The following is a 20222-nucleotide window of genomic DNA, read 5'->3' on the forward strand; positions in this document are numbered from 1 at the left end:
AAAACCACTAAACACACCAAACCGTACTGAACTACATGATCTCTAGGGCACCTTTCCGGAGTTGGTAGATCATGAGAGGCTGGATTGAAATGTGCTTAGTGAGGTTATTTGCCCTTGACAAGTTATAAGGCCTGAGGATGGGCGCGGGGCCGAGGGTGATGTCAGGATCCTGAGGCCCAAGAGGCCTTGTGGAGCGATGACTCCCCACTCGCCTGTGAGGCTGAGCTGATGGGGGCAGGTGGAGCCAGGCAGACATGGTCTGAACGTCTCCTTCATAGGGAACTTAGCAGGTGTTCATCTCAAGCTGTGCCCTGCAGCTGAGTAATTCCCTGAGGCGTGGCCTGTCCTCCTTAGCTAAGTTCATGACAGGGCACACTCCAGAATTCCCCCAGACTCACTGATGGCACCAACTCCCCATCATTTCCTGAGGAGCCAAGTGTTAGGAGGCTGAGGCTCAGATGTGAAAGTAGGATAGAGATGGGGTGGTAACAACATGGTCCTAAAAAGGACCAGCCTAGTGGGTCTTAAAGGCTGAAGTTGTCCAACCTTCTTACTGGGTCCAGTATGCTCCCCCTATGGGTGGGGTTGGAACTGCAGACAATCCCTATAATTCCGGTCAGTCACAGTGTGCACAGAGGGGTGGCTAGAGGTTCCAGCTGGCAGCGGGGAGGGGACAGCCCAGCTGGCTGCTGGGAGCCTGAGAGAGCTGGAACGCGGGCACTAGGTCTGGATATGAGAATCAGGGTCTGTTTTCTGGCCCAAGGACAGACCCTCCGTGTTTGGGAATAGGGACCCCCACAAGGCTGAGGGTTTTCTCACACCTGCACTGGACCCCCTTTGTGTTTGTGCAGCATTCAAAGCACAGGACGTGAACTTGCACAGATATGGGCAAGTCATGTCTCCTGAGCCTCAGTTTATAAGATTCAAGTGAAACACTTAATATAAAAGCACTTCCCAGACAAGGGCTTACAGCTTCACTGGCTGTAGTGATGACCTAGTACCTCCCACTGCCCGGGGCACTATCCGTGCACACATTTTAAGGACAAGTCTCTTTTACCACATAAAGGTTTTTATTGAACTCAAATTCAGGGGCTCCAAAGCCTGAGGAAGACAAGGGAGGCTGGGGTTTGCACTCAGAAGCCAGGCCAAGCTTCGGGGCCCCACTCCCCGCCCCGCCTACCCTCACCCCTTCCTGACTCAACGAGGGTCTCAGTAGCTACCAATCTAAGCTACCCACTCTAATTAAGTAACCCAACCCCCCTCCCCCCACCCCCACCTAGCACTTTGCCAAGCCAGGCTTCCACCAAGGGGCATGCTGCTGCTGAGGCCAGCTCTCTGCTGACCTTTCTGGATCTCTCCCAGAGCCTCCGGCTGCCAGCTTGGCCTCCCTCCAACCCCTCTTCATAGCCCATTTCCCATAAGTCTCCGTGTCATGTCGCTTCCTCCATCCCGGCCCCCTCTCCTCCTAGAACCCTCGACTCCTCCCTCCTCCAGCGTTTCCCCTATTCTCTCTCAAGGTTTCTCTAGCTCCCTGTCCCCTTCTCTTCTGCCCACCACCTCCCCACCCCGACGGGGCCCCAGGTCAGCGCCGGCCGGCCGCGTGGGTCCGCTGGTGGCGGATGAGGTCGGAGCTCTGAGAGAAGGCTTTTCCACAGTCATCGCACTTGTAGGGCCGCTCCCCGCTGTGGACCCGGTGATGCTGCAGCAGCGTGGAGGAGCGGCAGAAGCCCTTGCCACACACGGCGCACCTGTAGGGCCGCTCGCCCGTGTGGGAGCGCTGGTGCTGAATCAGCGTGGAGGAGCGATTGAAGGTCTTGCCGCAGTCGGGGCAGCTGTAGGTGCGACCCGGCAGGTGGGTACGGGCGTGGATAGCCAGCACCGAGCTCTGGCCAAAGCGCTTGCCGCACTCAGGGCACTTGAAGGGCTTCTCGCGGGCATGGCTGCGGGCGTGGGGGATAAGCGCCGAGCGCTGGGAGAAGCTCTTGCCACAGATGCCACAGCTGAAGGGCCTCTGCCCGGTGTGCACCCTCTGGTGACTACGCAGGGATGAGTTCTGGCTGTAGCACTTGCCACACTCGGGGCAGCTGTAGGGCCGCTCATGGCTGTGGGTGCGCTGGTGCCGCAGGAGGTAGGAGCTGTCGCCGAAGGCCTTGCCGCAGTGTGGGCACTTGTAGGGCTTCTGACCAGAGTGCGTGCGCTGGTGGCGAAGCAGGTAAGAGCTGTCAGCGAAGGCCTTGCCGCAACGGGGACACTTGTAGGGCCGCTCACCCGTGTGCGTGCGCTGGTGTTTGATGAGGTCAGAGCTCTGGGAGAAGGCCTTGCTACAGACCTCACATTTATAGGGTTTTTCACCTGTGTGGATGCGCTGGTGCTGGATCAGGGTGGATCCCCGCCCAAAACTCTTCCCACAGATGCCGCAGATGTTAGGCCTCGGGCCCTGCCCACCCCTGGCCCGGCCACCCCGTCGGCCTGGACCACGAAGGGTCCCCGTCAGGCCCAGGGGATTCTGGAGCATCTCAAACTGGGGTGTAGCCAGCAGGGCCCCTGTGGGCATCTCAAAAGGGGGCCCTAGGGGCAGGCCCCCAGTGGGCTGCTCCCCAAACCCCTGGGTGAAAGAGTCCAAAGGGTGGACTCCCAAGGGGATGCTCAAGGGATTCTTTTCCTCAGGATTCAGAAGAATCTCTGCACCTTCCTGGAATTTGGAACTTTGAGCTTCAAATTCAGGGCTCTGGGTTTTGAACTCAGGATTCTGGGGTTCAAATCCAGGGTTCTGCCGTTCATACCCCGGGCTCTGGGATTCATACCTGGAGCTCTGAGATTCATATCCAGGGCTCCGGGGTTCATACCCAGGGCTCCGGGGTTCATATCCAGGGCTCTTGGGTTCATACCCAGGGCTTTGGGGCTCATACCTAGGGCTTTGGGGTTCAAACTCAGGGCTCTGAGAATCTGATTCAGGGCTTCTGGGTGCAAACTCAGGGCTTGGGGGTACAAAACCAGGGCTTCGGGACTCAAAACCTGGACTCTCAGGCTCAAACCTGGGGCTTTGGGGTTCAAACTCTGGGCTTTGTAGCCCAAACCCAGGGCTCTGGGGTTCAAGCCCAAAAGGTATCTCTTCCACCTCATAGTCCCCTGTGCCTTCTTGCTGAGAAATTTCCTCTTCCTCATTCTCACTCATGTTGCCTGCAGGATCAGAGAATTACAGAAAACCCAGATTGTGTGGGGCCTGGAAGGTCACTGGGTCCCACCATTAGTTGCCACAAACCTTTCCCTCCTCCTCAAGCAGGGTCGCTGGCCCTCGGGCAAGTGCTGAAATTCCCACCTCCCCCTCAGCAAACCCAGGACACCGGGTCCCCGCCCCCGCCCCCTCCAAGTCCCAGGTGTCCAAGCCCCCGGCTCTCTTCCCCTCCCACCCACTACAACCCCCTCTCCCGCTCCCAGTCACGCTCCTCGGAGGGGCGCTCCCTCCCTCACCTTTGAGAGACCCTTCGGGGCTCCCCATTTCGTCAGGACTTTGCACATCCCGGGGCTCGAGGCCCCACGGCGACGCCTCCCGTTCCATCCCCGCCGGCTCCCAGTGCGGCGGCAGTGGCGATGGCGGACGATTCTGCGACCCGGTCTGAGTGCCCCGAGACCCGGGCCCTCGCCGCCCGCCCGCTTAGCGCCACCCAGGGGACCCGGCTGTCCAGCCCCGGCCCCTGAGGCCGGACGTCTTGACCCTGGGCCTCTCCGGCCCGCTGGGCCCCTCCCCTATCCGCGGCCCCGCCCCCACCCACAAGGTCTCGGCTTGCCCTGGGGTCCTCACAGGCCCCCACACGTCGTGACCTCGGAGATGAGAGACTTCACGACTCCCCTTGCCGCCCCCGGATACCGCTCCCCGCCCGGGACCCCGACGTCTGGCCTCCCAGCCCCCGGGTGGGCTGCGGCTGGCCGTCCCCCTCCCTCCGCACAGGAAGTGTCCGTCCGCGGCCAGTTTCCCCCGCTGGCTAGCGCCGCGGCCTCTCTAGGAGCGACTGGAGGTGGAAACTCGTTGGCATTAACCCTGGGCTGGATGGCCCCGGCGTCGAGGTAGGGGAGGACTGGGCGCCCTGGAGCCGGCGGGAGAAGCTGGGGCAGTTTGTATGCCTATGTCCTAGGTCCTGTCCTCCCGGGGGCCTATATGTCCGTCTCCCGGCCCTGCGTCAGTCAGTGCCTGTGGCCAAGGGCGAGGCAACAAGCGAGACCAAGGTCAGCGAGAAGGAGCGACGCTTCCCGGTGCCAGCGGGGGCGGTGTCTAGCTCCCCACCCCTCCCGGGCCTTGGGGTCAGCTCTGGCCACGCCTCGGGACCCCACCCCGCCCCTTAGGCTCATCGAGGCTCCTGAGTCTGGAACCCCCCACCTCGAACTCCACTCCCCCACACCGGCGCGCCCACCCCCAGTCCTCCTGGCCCCCTCCGCTCGCTGTTTCTCCTAATCTCACCCTTCCCCCTTTAGGGAGGGCTAGGATCGTTGCCAAGGAAACAGGCCTGCCTCCAGTTTCCAGAGGCACCGCCCCTCCCTCCCAGGGAACTCACCGATTGGTCGGTGCTGCGCGTGCTTTCACCGTCCCGCCTCCTCCCACTACACCAACTGCTAGGCGTTAATGGGCGCCAGGGAACGCGAGGCACCTTTCTGATTGGTTGCAGGGTGCGCAGGCCGGTTCCACCTCTTCTGTGCTTCAGAAGTGCTAGCGGGAGGAGTGGGAGGGATGTCCCTGGCGTCTCCCTTCTTGTCGAGCCTGTGCTTTCAGACATTTTCCCGCCCTCATTTACCCTTCATTAGGTTTTATCTTTCTGAAGAATGAAAGACAAGGCATGTGAGGAAGACACCCTTGACTCCCCAGTCTCTTCTCACACTCTCTTTCCCAGCACTTTCCTTCTTCCTACAGGTTCCAGGTGCCGAAGTGGCCAGTCGGGGGGGATCCTGCCGCAGAAAGAAGGTTGTTTCCTCTTCTGTTACCCTGCCTCTCCCCTCCACCTTCCCCAAAGACTGAGTTTAACTCAATCCCTTGGAGCCTTTGTCCCTGGTTCCTGGATTTTCTCAGGAGTGGAAGTGGATAGGAGAGAACCACTCTCCAGTCCTGTCTGACTTGGATAGAGGCTTGTAGAGGAAGGGAACCTGAGAAACACTGCCCTAGGTGCAGCTTTGAATCAAAGGAAAAGTGACCCTGGAAAGACAATTTAATAGGATCCAGTTCTTGTCCTTCTTCTACCCTTGCTGCTGAAACTAATTGGTAGTGTTCTTTCTTCTTTTTTTTTTTCCCGGTACGAGGGCCTCTCACTATTGTGGCCTCTCCCGTTGCGGAGCACAGGCTCCGGACGCGCAGGCCCAGCGGCCATGGCTCACGGGTCCAGCCGCTCCGCGGCATGTGTGATCCTCCGGACCGGGGCACGAACCCTTGTTCCCTGCATCGGCAGGTGGACTCTCAACCACTGCGCCACCAGGGAAGCCCTGGTAGTGTTCTTGACAATTAATGAACCAAATTCTCTCTGTGGGAGTGATGCAGGAACCATAGATTGTGTTTTCTTGTTGCCTTACCAGACAAAGGAAAGGAGGAAACTACTTAGGAGGAAAGATGGCATCTTCCATTCTCCTGAAAGGAGATGAGAACAAGAATTTGGAGAATTCCAAAGGAGAAAAGGCTGGAGAGACGCGATCTCAGTTCTCAGTAGATGCTTACAGACAGAATCACAGAGATACCTTCCTACAAATAAAGCAGGAGTCCTTTTCTGCCCTCCAGAGGATCAGCTTCCAGCTCCATGCCTCTCTCCCATCCCACTGTCTGTCCTAAAACCTTCTTGAAGAATGGCTCACAGGGTCCAGCACTAGAGGGCCCATACAGGCGGAACACCCTACAAGTGCAGTGATTATGGGAAGAGCCGGACCTGGGCCACCTCCTGGTCATCCCCAAAGCACACAAATGAGAGACAAAAGTCTCCTTCATGAGACACTTTTCTCTGACCTCCTACCTGCTTACCCACCAGAAAATTCCCACAGGAGGGCAGCCGTCCCCTGCAAAGTATGTAGCGAGTCCTCCAGCCCCAGCTCTGACATGGTCCCTGCCTGCACTCTTCATAGCGTGGGCCACAAGCCCCACGAATAGCAGAAGTTGGGCCAGGGCTTCAGTCGGCTCTGGCACCAGTATTTCCATGTGGAAATTCAGTCTCACTAGTACCTGGCTGACTTCCAGGCAGCCTCCTCCGGCACCTCTCCTCTCTATGCAATGGACCTTCGAGAGGCAGCCAGCCTCTGCCGGCCACATGCCCATAGCAGGGATAGGCTCTAAGCACAGGGAAGACTCTGATGAGGGTTCCAACTTGACCAAGTGCATGTCCTGAGTTGGGCAGCCACTTTGTCCACAGCATCACCCCTCAATGTGCAGCAGCACTGGGGCAGTGTGCAGCCACAGTTCATGGTCCAACCAACTTGGCCCACACCCAAGAGAGTCCCGACAAAGGTTCTGTGTGAGAGGGGCTTCTGTGTGATCTGCTTCCTCCCTGCATGCAAAGGACAAGCCCTCTAAGAGGGCTTCTGTCAGATGCTACAAGAGATGCCCAGGTATATTCAAGAAGCTTTGAGGTACCCAGAAAGAGACCAATCATGACACAGTCCCCTTTGGGAAGAACAAAGGAAATGGGAGTCTTTGTGTATGGCGAAGTCATCAGCTGGCCTGACACATTTAGAACAGGCCCTGACACCAACCCCTACTCTTGTAACGCTAAGAGCAGCTAGAAAATAACATTTTTACGTCGTTCAGAGCAGTGGTTCTCTCAAACTTTAGCAGCCATAAGATTCCATCGCTGGAGATACAATAGACTAGGGACAGGGCCCAGGGAGCTAGCTGCATTTTGAAGAGATAACTGCATGTGATTCTGTGGCAGAAAGGCCTTACTTTGAAAAATATTGGCCTAGAGCAGGTTTTAGCTTCTGAGTCATAAACATCTTTGCATGTACTGTTCCTAGAAAGATACACATAAACAAATATTCCCCCCAAATTTAGGGGTCTTTGGAGCTCAGATCAATACTTATGCTTTACATGGCTTGGACAAACTAGGAAGGGGCCATGTGGTCATGGCCTTGACCTCTCACTCTGGCCATGTGGATGGGGCTCATGTTTTCACTGGTGCAGACAAGCATTTCTCCTGATGCACCAATGAAGCCCTAGGAAAACCCTCTTCCTGGCTTAAATTGCTTCAAGGGCTGAGCCTCAAAAACCTGTGGTAGTGGAGAGAAAAGGGAGCCTTACCTTTAGGGGAAGTATCCGTGCCAAGGAGTGAGGAGCTAAGAAGGGGGTGAGGCTGAGGCTTAAGCGTTCCATGATACTCAAATATTAAGTGGGGGGGAAATTGGGTCACGAGGGCAGGAAGCAGAGTTGGTTCTGGTTTGGGGGCCCTACGCAAGTCTTGAAAACTTCAGAGCACTCAGAGAAAGCAGTAATTATACCTTTAATCGGCAAGCTCAGACAGGGTCCAGATCTGGCTTTGAGGCAGACCTGAGAAGTGGTATTGCAGGCTGAGCTTCCCCCAGGCAGTGCCGAGGGGCAGGGGAAGGATGGGTCGGACACTGGCTTCTCTAGGGGAATAAAAGCTGGTACAAAGGTAGCTACTACTGCCAAGGTGCCTCTCCTCACTCCCAAGGTGCCTCTCCTTACTCCCACATTCCCCCTGTGACAGATGGCATATGAGCCAATCCTCCTGGTGCCTCTCCTTACTCCCACATTCCCCCTGTGACAGGTGGCATATGAGCCAATCCTCCTGGTGAAGTTTAGTCTAAGAGAGATCTTGGTGGGGTCAGATTGGAAGATTAGGTTGGAATCAAGTCAATCCATCACTTTACCTGAAGTGTCTTTTCCCCAAGTTTTGTACCTCTTCCTTTAGAAGTTTCTTTACGTTGACAAATCTGGTTTCTTCCTAAGGCCAGACACAGGGCTGAGTTCTCAGAAGGGAAGTGCACACAGGCCACCGAGGACATAAGTCCTTGCTACTCCTACTTGAGGGGAAGGGTCATCCTGACCAGAGGCAAGAAAGGGTCTGCACATGGCTGGCTGCTTCCATCACCTGGACAAGGCTGGACTCTGACCACAAAGGAATGAGTGGTAGATGGATGATGGAGTCACAGGGTGATGGGGGAGGGATTCTGTGCAGAGCTTGGGAATATAACCCCAAATGTTCCTGGCCTTGTCCCCCTTTGCTGGTGATGGAGGTCCTAAAGAGAGTGAAGATGCAAGCTTTGATTGTGTTGGCCCTGGAACTCTCATCCAAGGCTGCTTTCTCCCTTGCCTTGTTGGCTATGTGGCTGTTTTGTCACTCATCTTGTACCTGGGCTTCACTAACACTGGGCTGCTCTGTCCCTAGTCTAGGTCAGTGCCTGGGTGTCATCTCAGGGAGTGGGGAGATGCTTCCAGAACCCTGGCTGAGACACTGACAATGAACTCAGGAGTGGTATGGTAAAGACAGCAGGAAACAAAGAATCCTAGCATCTCACTCCGTGTGTGACCTTCGACAGGTTGCTCAGCTTTCCCCAGTCTCAGTGTCCCCAAATGCAAAAGGATGGAAAAGCTAAGATCTCTTCCAGTTCAAAAATGTGATGAGGCCCTCCTGGCTGGGCCTAGAATAGCAAAGCCTGAGCCATAGGGCTCTCCGAGGGAGGCCCAAGGAGTACTAGAGGGGTCTCTCAGGCCCCTGCCGTTCAGAAACAGGAAGTGCAGGTCAGCTGAGTGGTGCTGAGGTGGAGACACCACTCCATTTGGGGCAAAACATTCAGTCCTGACTGCCTCTTCCTGATGGGCTGTCCTCTCCAAGCAAGATGCTTCCTTCCATATGCAATTATGAGGGTGAAATGAGTTGATGGACAAGACAGTACTTTGTAAACCATAAAATGCAATACAAGCCAAGATCTAACATAAAGCCTCCTTTTACTTCTCTCCTGCCACCCTTTTACAAATATGCTCTCTACCTGAATCCCTGATTCAAGAACAATTGAATGCTGTAGACTACAGTTTGCAAACTCAAATGACTACAGGAACCCAACAGGTCATGTAAATGAGTAGGAAAATGCCAGATGGAGAGGGCCTGCTTTGCCAGAGATGTTGGCGAGCCATGATGAGTGCCAGCTGACACTGGTCAGGAGGTGACAAGGAGTGGCAGGCATGCTGAACTGGAGAGCCTGGTCTCCATCCAAAGGGGCAACTGCCCCTCAGCTCCCACCAATTGTGGTTTTGTGGGAGCTCAGGTGGAGTTGCCAAATCTTCAGATTTTTCAAGAGAGGCCAGAAACCTGGTTTTCTGTGTGAAATATCCTGATTTTTAAATCTTAACCAATAATGCATAACATTTAAAAATGCTGGCTGGGCTAAAAAAAAAAAAAAAAATTAAAGGCTGCTACAGACCACATTCAGTACCCAGCCATCAGTTTTTAACTTCTGCAGTAAAGTCAGTGGGTAAAACAAAGTTCTCCACCTCAATCCTCTTAGAAACAGCCTTTTCTTCCCCGCAGTGAAAGTCTAGTGGGGGTTCTAACCTCAGCCCTAACTCAGCAAAGGGGGCTTCTAGAGTCTGGGACAGTAGGGAACAAGGTATCAGCAGATGAAGCTCGTGAGGGCCTAAGATGAAACAGTCCTCCTCCCCCAGGTCCAGCTCTGGCTGGGAATTCTGTGGCCTCCGCGGAGCTGCCGGAGTTTCAGGCCCCTGAGGCCACCCTGGGCCTCAAACAATGTCTAGATCTTCACCCTTTGCCTTGTCACTGCTGAAGCCATCACCCACACTCCTGGAATATCTCTGGGTAGTGCTGGAAGCCCACGGGTGGGTCCAGGTCCCCTCGGCCAGAGGCCAGGGGTACAGGCAACCCACTGGCACCCCGGCCCCTGCGCCGCCCCGCCCCCGGCCGATGGACCCACTGGTGCTTGGCCATGGCTGACTTCTGGCCGAAGCGCCTGCCGCATTGCGGGCAGGCGTAGGGGCGCTCGCCGCTGTGGGTGCGCCGGTGGGCTGCCATCTCGGAGCTCTGCCGGAAGCAGCGCCCGCAATCTGGGCATGGATAGGGCTTCTCGCCCGTGTGGGTGCGCACGTGGCGCCGGAGGTCTGAGGCGTGGGCGAAGGCGCGGCCACAGTCGGGGCATGGGAAGGGGGTCTCGCCGCTATGGACCCGCTGGTGCTGGTACAGGGCGGAGCTCTGGCTGAAGCAGCGGCCGCAGTCAGCACAGCTGTAGGGCTTCTCGCCCGTGTGGACCCGGAGGTGGGTGGTGAGGGCGGAGCGCTGGGTGAAGGCCCGGCCACAGTCCGGGCAGCGGTGGGGCCGCTCCCCTCGGTGGATGGCCCGGTGCTTGCTCAGAGAGGAGGCCTGGCTGAAGCCCTTGCCACAGTCAGGGCAACTGAAGGGCTTCTCGCCCGTGTGGGTGTACAAATGCTCCACCAGGGTGGAGCGCCAAGCGAAACTCTTCCCACACATGTAGCAACCGTGCCTCTGGTCTGCCCTGGGGACCGGGGGATGGGCACAGAGTGGTGGGCGACCCCGGCGAGGCACCTTCGATGGCTGCTCCCAACCATAAGAAAACCCAGCAGAAAAGGGTTTGAGAGCCGTCAGCCCGGAAGGCTGAGCGTCCACAGAAAGGATCTTCCCCAGTGCCTCGGTCCCTTCTCTTTGTCCTTCCTCTTCCTTGTCTCTGGAACCTGCTGGGAGATAAGGGGAGAGCTCAGACCCTGGCTTATCCTGGTCCCTGATTCCCACAGCCCACATGGGGACAGAGAAGCCTCTTAGATACAAGCACCTTCTGGACCCACAGCTGCCTCTGGGCCTCAGCTTGGTACAGGCAGGGAAGCTAGGAGTGACACATTTTCCTCAGCTGCACAGGATGGTAAGAAAAGCTGCAGAGACAGAGAGAGAGGGAAGGAACAGGGGCACAGTACATTCTACCTCAGGGCTGGGGAAATGAGGGTCAGAGGGATAACAATTTAGCTTGATCACGGAGGATGAGTGGGATGGTAAGGATGCAGCACAAAGAGAGGCATGAAGGTGACTGGCATTGACAAGTTCAGAGGGGCTGGGCACTGTGCAACAGGTGGACAGGATGAAGTGGAGGAAGAAAGCCGTGCAAGCCAAGAGAAAGGAGGCTGCTACAAAAATACAACAAAAAGGAAGTAAACTAAAACAGAGGAGGTGGCAGAGGAGCTAGAGAGCAGGCAAACAGCAGACAGGGTGATGCGGAGCTCCAAGGAGCTTAGAGACCAACTAGATGTGAGGGGCTCAGATACCGCGGAGCTGGGAGTGGAGAGGCAGGTATGCCTGGGTCACACTCACAGCCCCTTTCTAGGCTGAATCCAGAGCTAGGCAGGGACCAGGCATAACAACCTTAGCTGGGAAAGCAATTCAGGGAGGAAACTGATGAGCAGGTAAGGAGTTGGCAGAGGGTAGCAGGATGGGTCAGACCCAGAGGAAGTCCCCACGGGACAAAGTACCCACTACTTCACCTGTGTCTGCTTCTCTAAGACACTCTCCCGTCTCAGGATCCCGGGCATCTGGACCCCACAGTTCGGCCTCTTCCTCCACCCAGGAGATGAGGGCTGGCTTGGTGCCTCGGAAGCCTGGGGGAGAAGAACGCAAAGCCCACGCTGCGGGGGAAGCCGCCGCCCAGGGTCGCGACTTTCTGGGGCCTCCCACTCCACGTGCAGGACCCAGAGGTTGGGCGGGGTGGACGGGGTTGTGGGCGCAGGCGAGCAGGTGGAGCCTCACCGAGCGCGCCCAGGTGGCCGTAGGTCTCCCGCATCACGTCCCGGTACAGGGCCCTCTGCGCGGGCCGCAGACACCCCCACTCCTCCGGGGAAAAGTACACGGCCACGTCCGCGAAGCTCAGGGGCTCGGGTGTCCCCCCCTGGCGCCCGGCCCCGTTAGGTTCCCGCGCGGGGAGCGGGGCCGGGGGTGGCGCCATCGTAAGTGCCACCCCGGCGGCGGGCCAGCGCCACCCCTACCCGCCGGGGTCGCGGAGCCTCCGCGATCCAGAACGCTCTGTGGCCCGGCCCGAGGGTCGGGGCGCCGTCGTGAGGCCGGGAGACCAGGGACGGCCCCTCGAGGGCCCACGGGGAAGGCTGAACACTAAGAGCGGGTGGCTGAAGGTGCACCGAGAACCAGAACTGGAAGATGTCTTCCTAAGAGATGGCGGCAACGCGGCCCCACGAACTTCGCTCCCGCGCCATCGTGTCCAGATGACGCCGCCCCGGTGTCTCCAGGTGGCTTTGTCTTCGAGCCCTCAGCCAACATGGCCGCGGCGGCTATAGGCGCCCAACGAGGCGCTGCCACCAGCCCGGAGGCGGCGTTCCCCAGAGCTTGGCGCCCGGCCCCGGAGGCGCGGCGGCCCGGCTTCCCCGCCGGGTCCCCGCGCCCGTCGCGCTGGAGGCGCAGCCGCGGCCCCGCCCAGGTTTGGAACAGCGACCTCCAGCCCAGACCCCAGGCCGCTCCGCGCTGTTAATTCAGACGTTCAATTTCGTCGCTGGCCATCACTGGGTGACAGCAGGCTTCCCCCAATGTTGAGGGTGAAAAAAAAATGGAGCGGGTAAAAGAACCTTCTCTACTGGAAGCTTGATAAGCCTGAAATTATAGGAGCTTCTGTTTCAGGAGATCGTGGGGGCGACTGGGGAAGAGTAGGGTGAGGTCTGAGAAAGGTCGCAAGGACCCTCTTTCTGTAAGCTTACGCTCCCCCGACATGCCCTACAGGACGTCTCCCGAACATCTCTTTACCTCTAGCTCAAGCTTGGCTCCTGAGCTCCTGATCACAGAGCCACCTGCCACCTTGCCCCGGCATGGATGGCCCACAAGCACCTCGGACTCTGCGTGGCTCAAACTGAACTCATCCCTTTCTTCCCATAACCTGCCCCTCCTGGGGTCTTTGTCTTAGCAAATGGCACCAACTCTCTCCATCATTTCTACCTCCAAACCCTCTCTCTCACCAGACACATTTATTGACTGTCTAGTCTGTGCTTCCCACAAGCCTTCATAAATACCCTGCCCTAAGAAGCCTTGATATTTTTCCTTTGGCCACTTAAATCAGTCACAGCATTTCACACACTTCATGGACATGCACTTCACATCTTCAGCGGCACTGGCATCCACTCTGGAGCTCTTGTCTGTTTGCCTCCTTCCAAAGGCCCCCCTGAGGCTTCCACCTGACATCCTGTACCCAGTGGCTGCTTCTCCCTAGGGGAGCTGGGCAAGTAAACAGTTGATCTCAGCAGGAGGGAAGGAGAAGACTTAAAACTTCGGAGGGGTCAGCCTGGCCAAGGAGAGAGGCTTGTTGCAGGGTGGTCCGTGGAGGGTAAGGACTAAGGGTGCAGAGTTGCCCAGGGGCTCAACCCCAGCAAGTTCTCTTAGCCTCTCAAGCCCCCCTGAAGGACACAAATTAGAAAATTTCCATTAAGAGTGATGGCTTTTTGTCACCTGTCAGTGCCCATCCCTATCAAACACTGGAAGAGCCCTGGGTAGTGCTGACAGCTTGCAGGGGGTCTGGACTCTCCTGGAGAAGAACCCTGGGCAGAGTTTGCACTCCTGGGTCAGACCCTGAGGGCCATGGTACCAAGCTGGTGGGTCCACTAGTGGCCTCTGGCTGAAGCACCTCCCACTGTGGGGACAGTAGTAGGCCTGCTTGCCTGTGTGAGTCAGCAAGTAGCATGAGAGGTACTGCACTAGCTGCAAGTAAAGGATCCCTCTCCAGAGTGCACTGGGCCGGGACTTCCCTGGAGGTCCAGTGGTTGGGACTCTGTGCTTCCACTGCAGGGGGTACAGTTTCGATCCCTGGTTGGGGAACTAGGATCCTGCATGATGCGTGGTGTGGTCAAAGAAAAAAACACAAAACAGAGCGCACTGGGCCAAATTGAAGGTAAAGGTAAAGCATGACTGCACTTGGTGTGGGGATGAGGGTGTGGTGTGAGTGCCAGGTGTTGAAGCTGGGCACAGACTGAGGGCCTGGGAAAGTCCTGACTACAGGGAGCCTTGGCCACAGGCTCCATGGCCACGTCAGTGTCTCTGACCCCAGAGCCTCACGACAACTCCTAGATAGACTTCTGCTCACCCCTTCCAAACGTGTATCATTTTTCTGAGTGCTGGGAAACATAGCAGATTCAAAACTTACCATTTTTCCTGTTAACTCTCCAAGGCCTACGTATGTTCAGGTAATAGAACCAATCTTCACAATGACAGAAGCATTCGGATGGGTACCCAGCCCTGGAAGCCCCCTTCTAGACTGTATTGGCCAGTTGAGGGCTCCCAAGTCAGGGACATTCCCACCCACTCCAGGGCCAACCAGAAAAGATACTCTCAACCAGAAGGGCAGCTGTTGTAGGAACCGGGGACCTGGAAGACAGATGAACTGCCTCCATCCGAAACTTGAATTCACACACTGCCACTGACCTACGGTCTGGATGATTCATACAGTGTGACCTAATCATGTGACCACTTGGATGCCTCAAAGCCAATTAAGTGAGAAAGAGAAGGTCAAGATTGCAATCTCCAGTGGGTGTCATAAATTCAGGTCAGTGAAAATTAGTAATGCCAGCAGTAAAGAGCATATAGATGGTGTTTCTTGCTCAACAAACGTTTTCCCTTACAGCTGACACTGGGACATCACCTCCACTTCCCATCTTTCTGGCTTTCTTTCAGGCTTCCTCCTCCAGAGGATCCTGAGCACCTGCACCCCACAGCTGGGTCTCCTGCTCCACCCATTTGATGAGGGCTGGTTTGGGGTCTGGCAAAACTGGGGAAGAACCCTAATCATCCAATAAACAGTTCTTAAGACTACCTACGCATGCATTTAATGAAAATGTATTGGGCATCTCATGTGTGCCAGGCATTGTTCTAGATGTTCCAGGTATTGGAGACATTGGTGAACCAAGATAAAGTACCTGCTGTAAGAGAGATACCAGGTAGGAGCTTTGCTGGCACAGGTGCAGAGAGGACCTTTGGGCAGGTTGTACTCATGGCTACAGAGATGGACACAGAGCTGCAGTTTAGAGGAGACTTCCAGCACAGGGCAGAAGAGCTCCAAGAGGAATTTCATTTCTTTTCTTTCTTTCTTTCTTTCTTTCTTTCTTCCTTTCTTCCTTCCTTCCTCCCTCTTTCTTTCTAATTTTTATTAGAGTATAGTTGATTTCCATACTGTGTTAGTATGTGTTAGTTTGTTAGTATGTGTTAGTATGTGTTAGTTTCAGGTGTACAGTGAATCAGTTACACATATACATATATGCACTCTTTTTTAGATTCTTCTCCCATATAGGCCATTACAGAGTATTGAGTAGAGTTCCCTGTGCTATATACTAGGTCCTTATTAGTTATCTATTTTATATATAGTAGTGTATATATGTCAATCTCAATTTCCCAATTTATCCCTCCCCCCCAAGGAATTTCTTGAAGATGGCATTTGAGAAGGGCATTGAAGGGTGTTAGAGTTGGAGGTCAGTGTATAACACAGCCGAATAGCAAGAACAAAGGCTCATTAAGCTAGAAGCATGTCCAAAGAACAGAGATTCTACTTAGCTGGAGTCAAGGAGATGGCTTGCCTGTAGGGAAAGATCTGGTTTGAGTCCGTGGAGGTTAGTGTGCCATGCGCCTTTAAGGCCGGTACAGGTTCTGAACTTTTTTTAGAAGTTTTTGCAGTGTTGAAATCTGACCGGAGAGGGTCACTTATGAATTTAGGCTGATCTGGCGAGGATGCCGGGAAACAGAGTCACTCTGACTCTGTTGGAGTCAGGCTCAGTGGATTCAGGCACCTGGCCCTGTTCGTCCCACCCACCCCCTTCCCTTTTCAGAGATCCGGGACGCTGGATCTCACCGAGCACGGCCAGGTTAAGGTATGCCACCGCAGACATCCCCACTCCAAGGGGAAGAAATACAGGGCCACCTTCACGAAGCCCGTAGCCCTCGGCCTTCTCCCAGCTCCTTCCCGCCCGGCCTTCACCGGCACCTGCGCAGGGAGCCCAGAGCAGGGCCGGGGACGGAGTCTTGGGCTCACCCCCATATCCCCGGGTTCGGACGCTGGTGATTCGGCCTGCGGTGCTGGGTGGGGGTGGGTCCCTCCGGGCCCAGACGACCGGAAGTAGCTTTGGGTGGGGCCACTCTAGGATGGCGGGAAACGGCTCGTTACGCGAACTCGTTGGTCCCAGGGCCGGGAAATGAAGAAGCCCTCAGAAGAGATGGTGGCACTCTACCGTCCTACTTTAGCGAAAGGTATGTAACAGCTTCAGTGTCGGCCTGGCGTTGATGATCTGGTATACTCCCCCCTCGAGTTGTCTTCTCTTGCTGTTCCGCTAGTGGCTTTGCAAGGGCCTGTTGCCCGTAGTTAAGATGGCCGCAGCCGCTTCGGCGCCCGCGCTCAGGTCGGGTGGGTGAAAGGTGAGGCGCGGGTGCAGGCGCGGGTGAGGGAGGGCTGGCAGCGGCGAGGGGTTTGGGAGGCGGGGACGCCGGCCTAGGAGTGGAGGGGCTGTCCGGCCAAATGTCCTCTTCCCAATCCCCGCAAGAAGGCCCACTCAGTGACCCGGTCATAAAATATATTTTTTTATTATTGGCAAACTAATTCATTTCTCAGGTTTTTGGGTTTTGTTTTTCATTTACAAGGTACATAAGAATATTCAGTGAATGTCCTCTCCCCCAGCCCCCCACCATTCCTCTAATAGTTTCTTAAATATCCCTACAGTGATTGTGCCTTATAGAGATAGTCAGTCTGTTTGTCTATAGTACTTCCACACATTTACTAGCTCTTACTGAGGACACTGGGCCGAATGCCTCTCAGTCCCTTAGAGTTCAGTCATTTTACAGAAGGGAACTGAAACCCAGTTAGGACCTAAGGTCAGGCAGCCCATTAGTGACTCGGGGTTTTCAGACTCCTAATGCGAGCCTTTCCACCGCCTTCTGGCGCTGCCTCCTCCAGGCTCCCAGAAAAGTAACATGAATGCTTCAAATTTACTGGCCCCTGCTGACATTGTGAAACAAACTGGATTCTCGTTATTAAGTCATTATTGTTGTATAAAAAGTTAGACGAGGGACTTCGCTGGTGGTGCAGTGCTTAAGAATCCGCTTGCCAATACAGGGGACATGGATTCAATCCCCGGTCCAGGAAGATCCCACATGCCGCGGAGCAAATAAGCCCGTGCGCCACAACTACTGAGCCTGCGCTCTAGAGCCCACGAGCCACAACTTCTGAGCCCACGTGCCACAACTACTGAAGCCCGGGTGCCTGGAGCCTGTGCTCTGCAACAAGAGAAGCCACGACAATGAGAAGCCCGCGTACCGCAACGAAGTGTAGCTCCAGCTTGCCACAACTAGAGAAAACCCGCGCACAGCAACGAAGACCCAACGCAGCCAAAACTAAATAAAAATTTAAAAATAAACTTATTTTAAAAACAACAAGGTTAGGGACTTCCCTCATGGCCCAGTGGTTAAGACTTCACCTTCCAATTCAGGGGGCACAGGTTCGAGCCCTGGTTGGGGAAGTTCCACATGCTGTTGGGCGTGGCCAAAATAAAATGTTAAAAAAAAGAAAAAAGTTAGATGAGTTACTGGATGACAGGACTCATTTGCTTTCATGCTCCATCTGAATGTGCTTCCATTTCCAAGCTCCCCTAACAGAACAGTGGCCGACTATGCAAGAGCTGCAGTTGGTTCTGTGATGTGACTAAGACATTAATAATATTAGCTTATCTTGATCGATCACTTACTGCATTCCAAACTGTTCTAAGTGCTTTTGCCTGTTAACTCAACCCTCACAACACTTCAGAGATAGGTACCCTTCTGGATCAGGAAGCTGAGGCGCAGAGGAATGACCTTGCCCCAGGCCACACAGCTAGTGAGGGTTCTGACTCCAGAACCCATGCCATGATGTCTCCAATTATTGAAGGCACAATGTCAGCAACCAGAGACAGGTGGGATTTTAGGCCAGGTATGCAGTTGTAATGTGGGGTAGGGCAAGAAGCAGGGACGTAGGAAGTCAGAAGAACTGCTTCTGGTCACCTATGCAATTCCATACTGTTGTATTAAATGTAAAGAGAAAAAATTAAAATGATGTGCTCTAAGCATTAAAAGGATTGTGTTTAGGGGTCAAGTCACGGGGAAAAAAATATATCATTCGAGTGCTTGGGAGGTATGTGAAATTGCCCTGCAGGAGGGTGACAGGCTTCACAAAAGGCACCCTGTAGCAGCTCTTGCTCAGGCCATTGCTGATTTAGGCCTGGGGTCTCCTACCTGGTCTCTGGGCATCCAGCCCTTTGCCTTTCCCATCCATCCGGCACTGCAGCCTGGTGTAGTGAAAAGATCAAGAGCATCAGCTGAGAAATCGGGAGCTTTAGGTTCCAGGCTTGCCTCTGCCACTAACTCAACTGTGTGGTCTAAGCCAGGCCCTTCCCCTCTCCGGGCCTCAGCCTTTCTCAGGGTGTATTCTGTGGAACAGTATTCCCGTGAGATAGGAACAAGTGTTCTTCCCCGTGCCCCAGAGAGTCCCCTCCCACCCTCGGTTTCCCAAACCCTGCTTCAAACATTGGACCAGACAGCTCCAAGAGCTCCCCGCCAGCTCCAAGATGCCACAGTCCACCCTGTCATCACCTCCAGGTCCACCCCCAGGAACTGCTCCTCCATCCTTCTCACTCAGCCAGAAACCTTATCACGGTCCTGGTGCCCCTCCAATGACCCAGCCCCCATGTGCAGCCCTGGACAGGCCCTGTCCCTTCATCTTCCAGTGTTTACCTCCAGCCCTTCAACTACTCTCCATTTCCACTCTATCGCCCCCCTGCAGTCCACTCTCAGAGCAGCCAGAGTGGGTTTTTAAAATGCAAATCGGATTACCTTGACCCTTGACACTCTGCTTAAAACCCCCTAGTGGTTTAATCCCTAAAGTAGTCAAATTCACAAAGACCGAAAGTAGAATGGTGGTTGCCAGGGGCTGGGGGAAGGGGGAATAGAGCATTATTGTTTAAGGGGTACAAAGTTTCAGCTGGGAAGATGAAAAAGTTCTGGAGAGGGATAGGGGTGATGGTTGCCCAACATCGTGAATGTTGAGCAATGTTGGGCAATGTTAATGCCACTAAACTGAACACTTAAAAATATTTAAAATGGTAAATTTTGTTACATATATTTTACCACAAAACAAAAACAGAAATGATACAGTGGCTTCCCAGTATATTTAGAATCAGATCCAAACTTCACATCATGGCAAGCAAGAGCTCTGTGACCTGCCCCTTTCCCACTCCCCACACTCCTTCCCCTGCCTCCAAACTCATTTTCGGCACCTCACCCAAACTCATCCCTACCTCAGAACTTGGCACTTGCCGGTCCCTGTTTAGAAACCCCTCTCTCCCACACCCTGTCCCCAGCACCCCCCCTACCCAGCACCCACCCACCCCCGCCTCTGAAACCCTGCCCTCCCCCACTCCCACATCCTGTGACCCTACCCGGTTCCCCTTGGCTCCTTTTTTTTTTTTTTTTTTTTTTTCTGGCCACGCTGAGCGGCCCTTTGGTTCCTTCTCATCCTTTGGATCTCATCTCAAGCGTCTCCTCACCAAGGCCCGGCCTAGGTATGCCCCCGCAACAGGCACTTCCAGTATGTCCTCTGTTTTAGTTCCTTTGTAGTGCTTGTTATTTGCAATTACAGTACCTTGTCTTATTTATGTACCGGCTTATCACTTGTCTCTCCCCACCCTACCCGAATGTAAAGTCCAAGAGGATGCCTATGTCTGTTTTCCTTGCTATACCTTGGCACTTAGAACAGTACCTAGTACATGGTAAATGCTTAGTAGATCTTTTTTTGTTTGGTTGGTTGGTTTTTCTTTTCTTTTTTTTTTTTTGGCTGCGTTGGGTCTTCGTTGCTGGGTGCAGGCTTTCTCTAGTTGCAGTGAGCAGGGGCTACTCTTCGTCGCAGAGCACGGGCTCTAGGCACGCGGGCTTCAGTAGTTGTAGCATGTGGGTTCAGTAGCTGTGGTGCACGGGCTCTAGGCACACGGGCTTCAGTAGTTGTGGCGCACAGGCTTAGCTGCTCCACGGCATGTGGGATCTTCCTGAACCGGGATGGAACCCATGTCCCCTGCATTGGCAGGCGGATTCTTAACCACTGTGCCACCAGGGAAGTCCCTGTAGATATTTGTTAACTGGATAAACGAGAAAGAGCAGACAGCACTTGCCCTGTGCTGAGACAGCTCTGCTTGACACACTGTGCCTGGTTCTGCTCCCCACTCCTTGGTGGCT

At 54.9% G+C, this 20222-nt stretch overlaps 2 protein-coding genes and 1 long non-coding RNA gene across 4 annotated transcripts; 1 reads left to right on the plus strand and 2 right to left on the minus strand.

Moving 5' to 3' along the window:
* Positions 1 to 1051: 1051 nt before the first annotated feature.
* On the minus strand, positions 1052 to 4219 carry ZNF768 (zinc finger protein 768). The gene is made up of 2 exons (XM_032604340.1): positions 3472 to 4219; positions 1052 to 3180 (listed from the first exon to the last, which is right to left on the minus strand). The coding sequence occupies exons 1-2, from the start codon at positions 3557 to 3559 to the stop codon at positions 1583 to 1585; spliced, it is 1686 nt and encodes a 561-aa protein (XP_032460231.1). The 5' UTR covers positions 3560 to 4219; the 3' UTR covers positions 1052 to 1582.
* Positions 4220 to 7441: 3222 nt separating this feature from the next.
* Positions 7442 to 11968, minus strand: LOC116739713 (zinc finger protein 764-like). Of its 2 annotated transcripts, none has more exons than XM_032604342.1 (3): positions 11742 to 11968; positions 11480 to 11593; positions 7442 to 10681 (listed from the first exon to the last, which is right to left on the minus strand). In XM_032604342.1, exons 1-3 carry the CDS (start codon positions 11935 to 11937, stop codon positions 9768 to 9770), a joined length of 1224 nt encoding a protein of 407 aa, XP_032460233.1. In that variant the 5' UTR covers positions 11938 to 11968; the 3' UTR covers positions 7442 to 9767. The 2 variants fall into 2 exon arrangements, with proteins under 2 accessions (XP_032460233.1, XP_032460232.1); XM_032604341.1 differs by having other exon boundaries at positions 7442 to 10684.
* A 2450-nt stretch (positions 11969 to 14418) lies between these two features.
* LOC116739714 lies at positions 14419 to 17140 on the plus strand. Its single transcript, XR_004345684.1, has 3 exons — positions 14419 to 14529; positions 14658 to 16220; positions 17080 to 17140. It is a non-coding gene; the product is annotated as an uncharacterized LOC116739714 (long non-coding RNA).
* The last annotated feature ends 3082 nt before the right edge of the window (positions 17141 to 20222 follow it).

The sequence above is a fragment of the Phocoena sinus genome, chromosome 15 (genome assembly GCF_008692025.1).
Source record: "Phocoena sinus isolate mPhoSin1 chromosome 15, mPhoSin1.pri, whole genome shotgun sequence".
Classification (NCBI taxonomy): Eukaryota; Metazoa; Chordata; class Mammalia; order Artiodactyla; family Phocoenidae; genus Phocoena; species Phocoena sinus.

What these genes read in the sequence shown, in the direction of transcription:
- ZNF768 (XM_032604340.1), bottom strand. Translation starts at nt 3,559, where the DNA reads ATGGAACGGGAGGCGTCGCCGTGGGGCCTCGAGCCCCGGGATGTGCAA. An exon ending in CCCCGAAGGGTCTCTCAAAG is followed by an intron (nt 3,181 to 3,471) that starts GTGAGGGAGGGA and finishes CTGATCCTGCAG; the next exon opens with GCAACATGAGTGAGAATGAG.
- LOC116739713 (XM_032604341.1), bottom strand. Translation starts at nt 11,937, where the DNA reads ATGGCGCCACCCCCGGCCCCGCTCCCCGCGCGGGAACCTAACGGGGCC. An exon ending in CGGCCACCTGGGCGCGCTCG is followed by an intron (nt 11,594 to 11,741) that starts GTGAGGCTCCAC and finishes CTTCTCCCCCAG; the next exon opens with GCTTCCGAGGCACCAAGCCA. An exon ending in TCTTAGAGAAGCAGACACAG is followed by an intron (nt 10,685 to 11,479) that starts GTGAAGTAGTGG and finishes CTTATCTCCCAG; the next exon opens with CAGGTTCCAGAGACAAGGAA.